The 15,494-nt window shown below is 35.8% G+C and overlaps 1 protein-coding gene across 3 annotated transcripts in view; it reads left to right on the top strand.

The window, feature by feature from the left end:
• The window catches only part of LOC150078025 (uncharacterized), a 442,574-nt gene that overhangs the window by 244,231 nt on the left and 182,849 nt on the right, over positions 1–15,494 (top strand). For all 3 annotated transcript variants that reach the window (XM_090384338.1, XM_090384339.1, XM_090384340.1), the window contains exon 10: positions 2,884–2,990. In XM_090384338.1, coding sequence (XP_090240464.1) covers positions 2,884–2,990 — 107 coding nt within the window. The remainder of the gene's footprint in view (positions 1–2,883; positions 2,991–15,494) is intronic.

Below are 15,494 nucleotides of genomic sequence, written 5' to 3' on the forward strand. Positions count from 1 at the left end.
CTGGCAAGGCTCTTCACAAAGTGCATTAGAAAAGGTGTGATGCCTAAGCAGTGGAATAATGCAATCATAGTTTTGCTGCATAAGAAAGGAGATAATCAGAAATTGGAAATTATAGACCAATTAGCTTGTTATCCCACATCTACAAATTGTTCACAAGGGTCATTACTAACAGATTAGAAAGAATACTTGATGAGAATCAACCAAAAGAGCAAGCTGGCTTTAGGACAGGACATTAGACTAGACAAAGACAGTAGGAAATTTAAAATTGAGAAAGTAGTTTGACAAGGAGACACAATATCTCCGAAGCTGTTTACTGCTGCCCTTGAGGAAGCTTTCAGAAGATTAGACTGGTCACAGAAAGGAGTCAATGTGAACGGAGAGTACCCAAACCATTTACGATTTGCAGATGACATTGTGGTCATAAGCCACGATCCAAAAGAATTAGAGGAAAATCTTAATCAGTTATGCACAGTTAGTAAGGATTTTGGACTAAAGATGAATATAGCTAAAAAAAAAGTGATGATGAACAAGTATGCCACAGAAAGGGAAATAATGATTGAAGGAGCAGTAATTGAAAAGGTGGAGTCATATACTTATCTGGGACAAGTTATTAGCTGTAATAATGATAAATGGCTGGAAGTCTCAAGAGAAGAATAAATTTTGGATGGATAGCATTCAGGAAATATAGTCACATACTGAAGAGCAATATCCCAGTTTGTCTGAAACGTAAAATAATGAACCAATGTATACTCCCCACCATGACTTATGGAAGTGAAACTTGGGCACTCACCAAAAGAATGGAAGAGAAGCTGAGAACTACACAGCGAAGAATGGAACGAATTATATTGGGAATGAGACTGTTAGATAAGAAGAGAAACACATGGATTAGGCAGCAAACTCAAGTAAAGGACATTCTTATCGAAACTAAAGAACTAAAATGGTCTTGGGCAGGACACATAGCTCGAAGACATGATGACAGATGGACTAAGAAAATAACAGAATGGTATCCAAGAGGAGCTAGAAGAAAACCTGGAAGACAAAGGCGGAGATGGATAGATGAAATTCATGAGTTTGTGGGTAGAAAACCTGGAAGACAAAGGCGGAGATGGATAGATGAAATTCATGAGTTTGTGGGTAGTAAATGGATGGCCAGTGCTCAAAACAGAAAGTACTGAAAAGTTGCTGGAGAGGCCTTCATCCTGCAGTGGATTGAAAATGGCTGATGATGATGATATGCAGTACTTTGCATTTATCAATGTTAAACTTCAGTTTTCACTTCTCAGCCCATCTGCCTATCTTTTCTAGATCCTGTTGCAGTAGCATACTGTCTTTACTTTCATTAACACCCCTACCAACCTTTGTATCATCTGCATTAAGCTGATATACCTTCATTGATATCATGATATACCTTCCCGGATATGATTAAGCTAATATACCTTCATCGATATGATAAATACACACAGCAACAATGGGCCCAGCACCGAACCCTGGGGAACTCCACTAATAACATTAGTCCAAGTAGAGTAGTGTCCATTTTTTATCACTCTCTGTCGTCTCCCACTCACCCATCACTTTATCCATTGCAGCAACTTCCCCTTAATGCCATTCTGCTCCAATTTGTGGGCACCTCTGTAGCCAGGTGGGCAGGAGCAGCAGAGCGTAGCACACGCTTCTTGATTAGACCGGGGTTCGAGCCTGTGACCACCAAATACAGAGGATGCGGAAAGGTCAGGGAATGACCACCGCATATCCCCGGAGCAATATGGCCTTAGTTGCTAATGCTCCTAAAAACCAAATAATAACAACAACAACAGCCTGGGCTCATACTATCTGCAGCCAAAACTTTCGTACAAAACAAACACATTGGTTTTTCCAAGCCATCTATAATAACACTTGTGAATCCTAATGATAAATAGGATGAATCGTATTTTCTTGTCTTGGGAGTTCTACCTCCTTGTTCCCTGTTGCTTATGATCTCAGTGCTTATGTCACACCAAAAATACCAACATTGCATTGTCCACCAATATCAATTGGATGCACTTCCTTAGATTTTATGTGTTTCTTAACTAACAGCATAACCACTCCTCCCTTTCTGTCCTGTCTATCCTTTCTGTACATATTATACTCCCCAAATTCCTATTCGCACTGCTTATGTCTGTGTGACACCACAGCTCTGATATCCCAACAATATCTGCCTTTGATGTCTTGACTAGCACGTCAAGCTCATCAAATTTATTAACTATACTCCTAGCATTGATGTACATGCAAGTATGCATGCACCTGTTTCTACCTCCTATACCCTAACACAGCCCATGTATTTACTTGTTCCACTATGACTCCCAGCAGTCCCGGAAATCCCCATTGCCTTGCTTTCCAGGCCGCTGCTCAATTGCATTTCAATAGAAGCAGTGCAAGAATCACTTTCACCTCTACCTGCGGCTACTGTTAATCTGTTAGTCCGTGTTCCCCCCCAAACTAGCAGTTTTCCAACCCATCTAACTCTGCCTGCATAACATCATGGTATATCAGGAATTTTTCATGGCTAAGAAAACCAGCTAAATATATGGCCAAAAATGAACATTCCAAAGTGTATTTAGTGATCATATTCTCTACACCATAACACTATCCCTTACCACCAGTGATGGTTGGTGGTAAGGATAGCATTATGGTGTAGAGAATATTTTTTGTGGATATTGAGGCCCCTTATATTCATTGATGTTAGGACTTCTGGGACTAGCCTTGGTCCATGAAGATTACGGGGATGCAATATCACGAGAGAGAGGTAATTCTAGTGAATGAGTGGATAGGACAATATTAGTTTTTAAAATATTTGAAATTCAGTGAAAGTAATTGCTATAACCTGAATGTTTTGTATAATCTTAGGTATGTGCAACATATGCTGATGGATTTCGAGCAACTACTTTGTGTCCTGTTTTTGGACCCAGAGCAACAGAGAAAGCTCAGAAGACTGGGAAAGCTATTGTAAAAAGGTAAATAAACTATTATGATAGAGCTTTCAAAAGATTCTGGGTATAAAAGTGTAATATCTAATATAAAAGTATAAATGATAACGAATAAGAAATTTATTTTGAAATATCAGCGTGTGTTGAAAATTTGTGTGTGCTGATTCTAAATCTATTTATTTTGATTATACCAATTTTTTGTACAGAATGGACAAATATAAAAAATATACTCCCTGTAGCAAAACATCCATGTGTTCTGAACATTCAGCAGAAATTTTGAAGAACAAAATATTCAATAAGAATGGATGGTAATATACTCAGGTGCTGAGCCATCTCACTAACTCAGTAGTTTATTAGTAGTTCAACATAGCATAGTTTTTTTTGGTTTATTCAAGTTAATGCCATTCAAAATTCAAAATGCCTACATTTTTGGAATTCTGACACTTCAAAAGTTCAAAACATCAACCAGATTAAAATGCCAAAGGGGTCATAAAAATTGTTAAAATGTTACATGTTTAAAAATATTAACTGCTTTATAAGCTGAGAGCTTATAAAGGTTTTAGTACCAGATGATTATGTTGTTGCTATAAAATTTATCCATTACTAATAATTTATTAGTAATGGATACATTTTAATGTTATTACTGTTATTACATTATTATTAATATTATTACTTTTATTACTAATAATTATTACATTATTAATGAATTAAATAACAAGATTTCAGAATGGGAAGTTTTCTGATGAGTTTCATGAGTTATCACAAGTTGATAAATTTATGTTTTCAGGGTGAAAACTTAGATGTATTCCCAACTGATTATTATTATTTTAAGGACCCCCCCCCCCTTTTCTCCTTTATGGGAATTTTTCCAACTCCTGACAAGTACAGGTGACTCCACCAATTGCAGGGGTTACGTTTCGACCAACGTCTGCCCACGGTGATTCTGCGGGGTACTGCTGTTTGGAACAATGGGAGTTCGGTTCTGAAACTTTTTATAGATAGTATGAATCAGAGCTGTAATACTCAATATGTTCTACGTTGATAATAATATTAGTAAATTAATAAGAGGAGTTTACCTCAATATAGTACGTGGAACACTTCCGTAAGATACCCTCCAGAAATTAAAACGGAAAAAACGAAAAAATCGACAACTTACCGGTACATTAAAGTAAAATATAAATAATTAAAGTAAAATATAAATAATTAAATACTCAATTTAACACAATTCAAAATCAATTCAAAACAATTAAAATTCAAAGTAACGCAATTAAAAGAATCTAACGAAAATATTCAAAACGATTTTCCTTCCTGAAGCTGACAATGCTTTTCGACCGACTGTCGTGATCACAGGAATGAAAATTACCGAATCAGGCTAAACCTGCAACTTAAATAGTGATTATGTGACTTCGCGCATGCGCGTAAAGGTCCACGCATCGGAGATCAAATATGGCCGCCGAACATTAACAGAATTCTCGTGTAATTTAATTTCAACGGTTTCTGCAATTAATAGTCGCGTATAATTACGTTGAACGTTAAGTATTTTAGCCTCATTAAATAAAAAAGTATGTTTTTCGTTAATGGCATGAAAGGCTAATTCTGACGCTGCTGAACGAGAAGCACGAACTGAGGCTTCGTGTTGATTTACACGGATATTAAGAGAAAACCGCGTCGAACCCTGATAAGACGAGTCGCAATCACCGCAAGAAATGTTGTATACTAGATCATTAATTTGTGTTGCGAACGCCGAAAGAACCGAGCGATTGTTCAGTATAGTGTGTAACTTCCGTATAGGCCTAGCTATAATTTTAAATTCGGTATCTTTAAAGAATCTGTTAAGCTGTTTGTGCCACTGTTCAACATATGGGACAGAAATAAAGTATTTTTTGATATTACTATTGTTGATTGGTGCAGTATTTTGTATCCTATCCCTAGCTTGTACCCTAATTCGATTTATTGTGTTAATGGGATAACCCCTGTTCAAGAATCTGCTAGTTAATATTTGTATTTCTGAGTCTAAAGCAGAATCCGTCGTTGAATATTTATAGGCATTTAGAAATTGATTAAAGATAATCGATCTTTTGTAGGTGAACGGGTGGTAGCTATTATAATGTAGCAGCATACCGGTGTTTGTGGGTTTTCGATAGATGCTAAATTGTATTTTGTTCGAGTCCCGGGTAAGCGTGAAATTTAGAAAGTTTAATGACTTAGTATCCGTATCTTCCCTTTCCAATGTAAATTTGAGTCTAGAATGAATACTATTAAACGAATGTAAAATATCTTGGATAGTACTATTATCGGTAATAACTAGAACATCGTCTAAATACCTCCCATAGTATGTGATACGGGGACGAAAAGGTGTCAAATGTATCTGCTCAATCGTTGAGAGATAGATCTCTGACATTAAGCCACTCAGGCTCAAACCCATTGGTAATCCAAAAATTTGTTTGTACACCTTGTCTCGAAAGGTGATGTAGTTAGCCTCAACTACATAATAGCTACCACCCGTTCAGCTACAAAAGATCGATTATCTTTAATCAATTTCTAAATGCCTATAAATATTCAACGACGGATTCTGCTTTAGACTCAGAAATACAAATATTAACTAGCAGATTCTTGAACAGGGGTTATCCCATTAACACAATAAATCGAATTAGGGTACAAGCTAGGGATAGGATACAAAATACTGCACCAATCAACAATAGTAATATCAAAAAATACTTTATTTCTGTCCCATATGTTGAACAGTGGCACAAACAGCTTAACAGATTCTTTAAAGATACCGAATTTAAAATTATAGCTAGGCCTATACGGAAGTTACACACTATACTGAACAATCGCTCGGTTCTTTCGGCGTTCGCAACACAAATTAATGATCTAGTATACAACATTTCTTGCGGTGATTGCGACTCGTCTTATCAGGGTTCGACGCGGTTTTCTCTTAATATCCGTGTAAATCAACACGAAGCCTCAGTTCGTGCTTCTCGTTCAGCAGCGTCAGAATTAGCCTTTCATGCCATTAACGAAAAACATACTTTTTTATTTAATGAGGCTAAAATACTTAACGTTCAACGTAATTATACGCGACTATTAATTGCAGAAACCGTTGAAATTAAATTACACGAGAATTCTGTTAATGTTCGGCGGCCATATTTGATCTCCGATGCGTGGACCTTTACGCGCATGCGCGAAGTCACATAATCACTATTTAAGTTGCAGGTTTAGCCTGATTCGGTAATTTTCATTCCTGTGATCACGACAGTCGGTCGAAAAGCATTGTCAGCTTCAGGAAAAGGAAAATCGTTTTGAATATTTTCGTTAGATTCTTTTAATTGCGTTACTTTGAATTTTAATTGTTTTGAATTGATTTTGAATTGTGTTAAATTGAGTATTTAATTATTTATATTTTACTTTAATTATTTATATTTTACTTTAATGTACCGGTAAGTTGTCGATTTTTTCGTTTTTTCCGTTTTAATTTCTGGAGGGTATCTTACGGAAGTGTTCCACGTACTATATTGAGGTAAACTCCTCTTATTAATTTACTAATATTATTATCAACGTAGAACATATTGAGTATTACAGCTCTGATTCATACTATCTAATTTATTTTCAAACTCCTTTTGACTATTTCATTCACTTCCTGTCTCTCCAGTAGTATACAATCGATACACACAATTATGGGAGATTTTTTGAATGGCTTGGTACAAAATTACATTAAATCTACACTAAGGTACTCGGCCCAAAGTTACCATATTTCTTTCCTAAAATATTGCCTTCAAAACAACATCGTTCCGAAGTTTGCCAGGGTGAATTTAAATCAAAAAATTTCAGGCATAAAACAACTATCACTGACGACATCACGTAATATTGTTAAGCTTGCCTTAAAATCTCGATATTCGGATAAACAAAAATACCTTTCCCAGGTTAGGAAGCTTCGCGATAAATTAAAAAATTATCTACATCCGAACGATTGGTCTGTATTGAAGACCTCCATTGATTTGCGACGGGAAGCACAAGCCTCAGAAATAAAAAACAGACACGTTAATAAGTTGCAAACATTATCGAATAGTTCAAGACACGTTCATGCGAATTCTAACACATTGTCGCGAGCTTGCGACCAAGTTCGCACGAGTTGGGTGACATCCCCCCCACAGACACATAACGCACTACCACAGAATATGTCGGCTAGTTCACGAACACCCCCTCACCCAGTATCCAACGAACCGACATATCAACAGGTTACAAATCTTTCCTCGTGCACACTATCGCAGGACCAGATTTCACTTTTATCCAAAGGATTAAATTATAATTTACCACCTCGAAAGCTGCCAAAAAAACAATGCGTAATTGATATTGAATTTGGACTTCGTAGTGTTCCACAAAAAGATGTATTTATTCAACAAGTTAACCAAGTAGTGAATAACATAAAAGAAACGCGACTTCCTAAATTGAATACACATGACAGTTCAGCTTTACGAGAACTTCGAGAAAATAAGGACATTATTATACAGAGGGCAGATAAAGGAGATACAGTGGTATACTAGATAAACATGATTATATTAATAAGTTAGATTCAGTTGTATCTGATAGCTCCACTTATTGTGAAGTGGACCCGACACTGTTTACCAATTTGGTAAATCAATACAATAAAACGTTAACCACATATCGTAAAAACGACTACATTACTATGGTTCAGTTGAAGGAATTGAAGTCCAGAACATACAATATCCCTGCACTTTTTGGTCAGGTAAAATTACACAAGCCTGGATTTCCGATTCGACCTATTGTTTCCTACAGGAACTCGGCATTTTCAGCCTTAGCCACACATGTATATAACATTATAAAACCTTTTAGACAGGTTATACAATTTAGGATTAAGAATTACGATACATTATTTAATAATCTTAAAGACTGTAGACTCGGCGACAATGACAATTTATTCTCATTAGATGTTACATCATTATATACGAATGTAAACGTTGAATACACATTAGATATTATTTGGGATATGTTAAATAAAAACTCGACACCGATTAATTATACGAAGCTGCCTATAAAGGAGATTTTTCACTTAATTAAACTATTAGTTGAGGCTAACTACATCACCTTTCGAGACAAGGTGTACAAACAAATTTTTGGATTACCAATGGGTTTGAGCCTGAGTGGCTTAATGTCAGAGATCTATCTCTCAACGATTGAGCAGATACATTTGACACCTTTTCGTCCCCGTATCACATACTATGGGAGGTATTTAGACGATGTTCTAGTTATTACCGATAATAGTACTATCCAAGATATTTTACATTCGTTTAATAATATTCATTCTAGACTCAAATTTACATTGGAAAGGGAAGATACGGATACTAAGTCATTAAACTTTCTAAATTTCACGCTTACCCGGGACTCGAACAAAATACAATTTAGCATCTATCGAAAACCCACAAACACCGGTATGCTGCTACATTATAATAGCTACCACCCGTTCACCTACAAAAGATCGATTATCTTTAATCAATTTCTAAATGCCTATAAATATTCAACGACGGATTCTGCTTTAGACTCAGAAATACAAATATTAACTAGCAGATTCTTGAACAGGGGTTATCCCATTAACACAATAAATCGAATTAGGGTACAAGCTAGGGATAGGATACAAAATACTGCACCAATCAACAATAGTAATATCAAAAAATACTTTATTTCTGTCCCATATGTTGAACAGTGGCACAAACAGCTTAACAGATTCTTTAAAGATACCGAATTTAAAATTATAGCTAGGCCTATACGGAAGTTACACACTATACTGAACAATCGCTCGGTTCTTTCGGCGTTCGCAACACAAATTAATGATCTAGTATACAACATTTCTTGCGGTGATTGCGACTCGTCTTATCAGGGTTCGACACGGTTTTCTCTTAATATCCGTGTAAATCAACACGAAGCCTCAGTTCGTGCTTCTCGTTCAGCAGCGTCAGAATTAGCCTTTCATGCCATTAACGAAAAACATACTTTTTTATTTAATGAGGCTAAAATACTTAACGTTCAACGTAATTATACGCGACTATTAATTGCAGAAACCGTTGAAATTAAATTACACGAGAATTCTGTTAATGTTCGGCGGCCATATTTGATCTCCGATGCGTGGACCTTTACGCGCATGCGCGAAGTCACATAATCACTATTTAAGTTGCAGGTTTAGCCTGATTCGGTAATTTTCATTCCTGTGATCACGACAGTCGGTCGAAAAGCATTGTCAGCTTCAGGAAGGAAAATCGTTTTGAATATTTTCGTTAGATTCTTTTAATTGCGTTACTTTGAATTTTAATTGTTTTGAATTGATTTTGAATTGTGTTAAATTGAGTATTTAATTATTTATATTTTACTTTAATTATTTATATTTTACTTTAATGTACCGGTAAGTTGTCGATTTTTTCGTTTTTTCCGTTTTAATTTCTGGAGGGTATCTTACGGAAGTGTTCCACGTACTATATTGAGGTAAACTCCTCTTATTAATTTACTAATATTAATTTACTAATGAAACTTTTTATGTAGAGAATTTAAACCATAATCTGTGTTATAAATGGTACAGTTTATTTTTAAAAGAAATTAACAATTTCACTTTATAATTTAAAATGTATTCCAACTAAAAACATCATAAAATATATGGAAGTAATATTTTTCTATGCTAATTTTTGATGGAATGGGGTCTCAAAAATGAACAGTGAGACTGACTTCTTCCATAATTTCTCATCTCTCGTTCCATTGATACAACTGAGTGACAGCGAGTTGGTGCCCCTAATATAAATGTAAAGGGCTGCTATGTTAAAAGAAAACACGATGAAAAAAAAAATTAAACTCCAAAGAAATCAAAATTAAATTATGGAAACAACAGAGACTTATTCAGGTATATGCTTTCATTATGGAATTGAAATGAATTCCTACCTAAATTTATAATAAAACTGCATGCTGAAAAAAGTAGTAAAACAATGAAATAAAACTTTTAATTGATCATGACTTATCAACACATGAAGAAACATTCAACTGATGAAACTGTTAGCAGAAGGTGAATGTGCTTTTTGAAGTTGAAGTTGACTTACAAAATCTGTAATTTTTGTCTGTCACTGTTTTTTTGTGATCTTTCTAGTGTCAACATAAGAAACCATAATATCATCACTCTTTTAATTTTAGTACTCCTTTGAAAGTCAGGATCTTCTTGCATAATCTTCTCCTTCAGGAACTCGGGTGTTTTTAGAATCTCTGATATATATATCCTTGTTTGTTAGCTAAGGTTTCTTCTGCTCTTCATTTTCTTCTTCTTTACAAATATCTTTATTGGAGTTCAGTAGTTCTTCTTACTCCTCATTTTTTAATTCCTCTGATGGGAATGAATATGTCAGAATTTCTTCCTGCCCTATTTCACTAAATCCCTCACCTCCTTAATGTTTGAAAGTTTAATAACTTTCTCAACTTCTGTCTGAATAATATGAAGGTCTTGTGAATCACTTCCTATTTCAGGGATTAGCTTCCCACAATAGTTCTTCATTTCAGTCCATGACTTTGATTATTTCAATACCTGTTAGTATTGTGAATTCAGCTCAACATTGGTGCTCTTTTTTATCCAGAAATTTTTCAATTTTATCAACAAGATTTACCGAGCTTTTCCTTATAATAATAAGATTAATAAATTTATATAAAAAGAATAATAAGATTAAGATTATGTAATAAGATTAAGATTTATATAATAAGAATAATAAATTTAAATAATAAGATTTAAAAGTCGACATGATCCCTTGGTCCAGGGCTGTAAAATTGATGTTGTGTTCGGAGGAAGAAACACAAGTTTTACACCTTGGCCGACCGGGCTAGCCGAGTGGGTAAAGTATCTGCCCGGCAACCCAAAGGTCGCGGGTTCGATTCCCGCCTCGGGCTTGGATCAAAGTACTGCAAAAACCTTGGGAGGTGCAATATGGCCACAGAAGCCGATGCGCCAACAACTACCAAAAAACAACAAAAAAAAACAACAAGTTTTACATTTGGATTGCAATCTAGAAGAGACACTGGGTGACTTGGAGTATTGTGTAAGATAAGGAGTATCTTGAATGATAAATTCTTATTTTTCAGATATCCTTCAACTTCAGGTACGAAACAATGCTCTAAACAGTTACTAAACGGTGAGCCAGTCATCCATGTTTTTCTATTTAATTGCCCAGTAAACAGGAACAGAGGAATTATTTTTGCACTGTCAGGCTTGCATTTATAATCATCAGAAGCATTACTACAAAATAGGTGAGTGATTCTGTCCTTTGACACTTTCAATCCAGGTGCAACCTGTTCTTCTTTGGATAAATATGTCCTATCAGGCATTTTTTTCTAATAGAGTCCAGTTTCATCATAGTTAAAAATCTGATCTGCCATGTATCCTCCCTCTTCTGTTACATTTTTAAATTCTTCAGGTAAAAAATTTTACAATACCTCCACATCGACAGAAGCAATCTTACCAATATCTTTAATATTCTGCAGATTTGCTCCTTTTTTAAATCAATCAAACCATCCCTTGAATGCACTGAAATTTGATTCACCATTTGCACTAGCAGCGTTAGACTTTATGTGATGATAAATACGTTGGGCCTTGCACCTGATTATAGTAACAATTGAGAGGCACAGTTCTGTTCCTTGATCTTTGATCCAAACATTTAATAACTGTTCCATTTTTTTGATATGCATTTCATGTTGACTAACAAAAGTGGATTTTGCATTTACAGAGTTTGTTGCCAAATGCTTGCTTTAATTTTGTCCTCACACTTTTTAATTATTTGTATTGATGATTCATTGCACTTATATTCTTTAGCTAAAGATGCAAATGTTCTTCCTTGCTCTATTTTCCCCAAAATAATCATTTTCTCATGCAATGACAGAATTTTTTTTTGATTTTTTTCCTTCCCGAATCACTTTTGGATGTAGAGGCACACTTTGAAGCCATTACGTTAGATTATGTTACTATTGTTATGTTATGTTACTATTGAAATAAAATATAAATTCACTCAATGAATTAACTCAATAAATTCACAAAGTGAAGTCACTTTTTACTCAACTCAGAAATTCAAACTGATATAGTCACTATCAAAGACTCAAGCTGACTAAGGGATCGTACAAGTATTATGTCACACTGTTTCTGAGAACTGTGGCGTAGAAAGATGTAATTTATTTTTTTTTTATTATTTGTTTTTTTTTTTTTTTTTAGGAGCATTAGCAACTAAGGCCATATTTCTCCGGGGATGTGTGGTGGTCATTCCCTGACCTTTTCACATCCTCCGTATTTGGTGGTCACGGGCTCGAACCCTGGTCTAATCAAGAAGCATGTGCTATGCACACACTTCTTGCCCATAGACTGATGCATAACGAAAAATATATTGTAATAAAAAAAGTAGGTACAATGTAGAGAGGTTAAATTTTGACTGATCGTGAAACTGTTAAGTGCAACAAAACGGCTTGTCTCTGATAACAGAGTCACTTAGAATGCAATCGATGACACTATAAATTCAATTGCGCTAAAGCAACTACATACTACCTAATAAGGTAGCATGGCTGAGTTAGATACACCACACTACTGTGAACCTCTGGCCGTATATGGCATGATCCATGTCGCACGGACTTCTACCACATGTGTGAATCTGTGCACGGTGAAGCTGCACTCAGCAGGGGTCACCTGTACTGCTAGTGAGTGCATGGAGTAGTTGGTTTTGTCCTTTTACTATTATTATTATTATTGTTGGTCAAGGAACTCTCTCTGACTATCCTACAAGTGTTCAGGATTGCAGCTTTCGATGTATGTGTTCTATGGAAGGCCTATTGCTGCTAGGTTCTTATGGAACCTAGCAGCGGTAGGCCTTCTCTTTGACACCATGCTGGTGATTGGGATGGTCATTACTTGTTCTATATGCCACATTCCTTTGACTTCCTGTCTTAGGTCTGTGTACTTTCTGATATTTTCCTTAAGTTTCAGTTATATGGTTGGTATATTATTGCAGTTATTATGAATCAGAACATTCCCAACCCCAGAGGCATATTCGAAGAATTGGTTATTGTTTATGGCCATTCTGTGTTAGGGTGCATCCAAGAATTTCAAAAAACTGGGTGTTTATGAAGCCAAGCAAAGACAGCATTTGAGGTTTGCTCATTGTTGCAAAGCTTTTGGCCCTACTCCCCTTGGATTTCGTGTTAAATTGCCCTTTGAGGATGATTGTCTATTGCGTGCTGTGAAGAATAATTGCATATCAGAATAATTGAATATCTGGATTGGAAAACTACATGGTAGTTTGAATAGATTAAGAGATGCAAAGGTGTGCTGTTTGATAGTTTAAGTAGAAGTGTGGCTCCTGCACTTTTTTTACTCATTACGAGTGGTGCTAGCTAAAGCAGCTCAAATCTCAGATGTCTACTGACAAAGGCAAGTTAATAAGTTTACTAGATTAATGAAGGAGACTGTTGCTGAGGTAATATTAGAGAAACAAGAATTCCGTTTGCAAATTTATATGCAATTTGCGTTGGTTGCTCGAAACCCTCCGGTAGCAGAAATAGCTATGGGAATTGAAAGAGTGGTGAGTAAATTACTGGCCACCATAGCTAATGAAATCTGTACAAAAACCTCCGTGATTTTGAGCCATGCTCACGCAGCTCCTTCTAATCTCACCGTTACACAGACGAAGGTGCTTAGGAAGCTAAGACAGGACAACAGCATTGTTTTACCCACAGACAAAGGGAGGTCAACTGTGATCCTCAACAAAGTGGATTACTGCAACAAAGCTTTGGAACTGTTGAACGATAGGACAATGTATAAGGTTACCCGTTGGAATCTCTTGGCAGGATTGGAGCGGCATGTCAATAAAATCCTGCAGGGTTGGTTGGTTGAATGCCGAGATCTCCAAAGACACCTATTGAACACTTTGTGCTAAGGAGTGCCAGCTGCTTAGGTTTTATAGCCTACTAAAAATTCAGAAGTCGGGGATTCCGCTTAGGTTAGGCCAATCGTATAGTTTGCGGGCAGCCCTGCACATGCATTATCCAGATATTTAGCCAAACTAATATCTCGTACTGTAGGACGTTCAAACTTTACCATCAAAAACAGTGGAGACTTTGTGCAGTTTATATATGCTCAAGTATAAGGATTTCAATATAAAGAATCATTGAAGAGGGTGAGGCCATGGTGTCAGTTGATGTGGTGTCTCTGTTTATGTGCATCCCCATTGAGCACGAGGTGAAATGTATGTTTATGGCATTGGAGAGGGAATGACACCTTAAGGGACAGGACTCCCTTGAATATAGAAGATATTTGTAGCGGGGTAGAACTATGTCTCTCCAGTACCACCATGTTATTTCAAAAAAATGTATAAGAAAGTCTTATTGTTGCTATGTGAAAAAGTCTTATTGTTGATAAAGGGGGCAGTCGCCTCTGAAAGCTATGGTTGTTTTTATCACTTTTATTCCATTTAATCGCTTTTATTCCATATAGTATAATTGCTATTCTTTATACTTTATTTTATTACTTTTATTGTACAATCAATGTGTTCATTTAATTTTATTACTTTTATTGTACAATCAATGTGTTCATTTAATTTTATTACTTTTATTGTACAATCAATGTGTTCATTTAATTTTATCATTTTAATTTGATCTGGTCTTATACTATATTATTCCTATTTTAATAAAGTTTCAGTTATACGGTTGGTGTATTACTGCAGTTATTATGAATTCTTACACTTTTTTTCTGTTTTGGATATTGTGACCTCATCTGTTTCTATTCGGCTCCTTCTGGTTGTACTTTTTGTACTTGCTGTTACTCCTCCAGTTGTGGTTCAGTTATGTCTGTAACTTTTGTTCCTTGGAGTTGGACATTCACATCCTACATGATTTTTTCCAAGATTGTAGGAGTTATCAGGTTCTTTGTGATGATGATGATCCATCTTTGATCTGCTATTCGCCATTCAATGACCTGAAAAGTCACAAATCATTCCAACCATTTGGTGTTTAGTTTCATCCTGTACATTTTCATGTCAGTCATTACATTGTAGTAATGAAGGTAGAAACTGGCATGAAGTAATGAAGGTGAAGACTGGCAGTCTCTACCTTCATTACTTCATAGTATGCTTACATGATGAATGTATTCATTTTGATGCTTGACTTCAAGTGTTGGCTTTACTTAGTTCCTATGTGGTTACTAGATCAGCTGTGCAGTAAACAGTTTCAGTTGGTTGGGCTGAATGGTCTTGCTCTAAAAGAACCACTAGTTGGCAGGGATCACAGTGTACTGATGTGGGATTTACTTAAACATATAATTACCATCAGGGGTAGAGGAAAGGGTTTTTGCTTCCGTAAAGGTGAGTACAGTGGTCTCAGACAGTTTTTAAATTCTGTACGGTGGAATCAACTGATGATGTTACCAACAGCAAATTCTGAGTGGGAAATATTCAAGGAATTAATCATGGAAGCTACTAAAAGTTTCATACCTATTAAGAAATATTGTTCAAGGTTTAA

The sequence above is a fragment of the Mastigoproctus giganteus genome, chromosome 11 (assembly GCF_048544385.1).
Source record: "Mastigoproctus giganteus isolate SK-2022 chromosome 11, ASM4854438v1, whole genome shotgun sequence".
NCBI lineage: Eukaryota > Metazoa > Arthropoda > Arachnida > Uropygi > Thelyphonidae > Mastigoproctus > Mastigoproctus giganteus.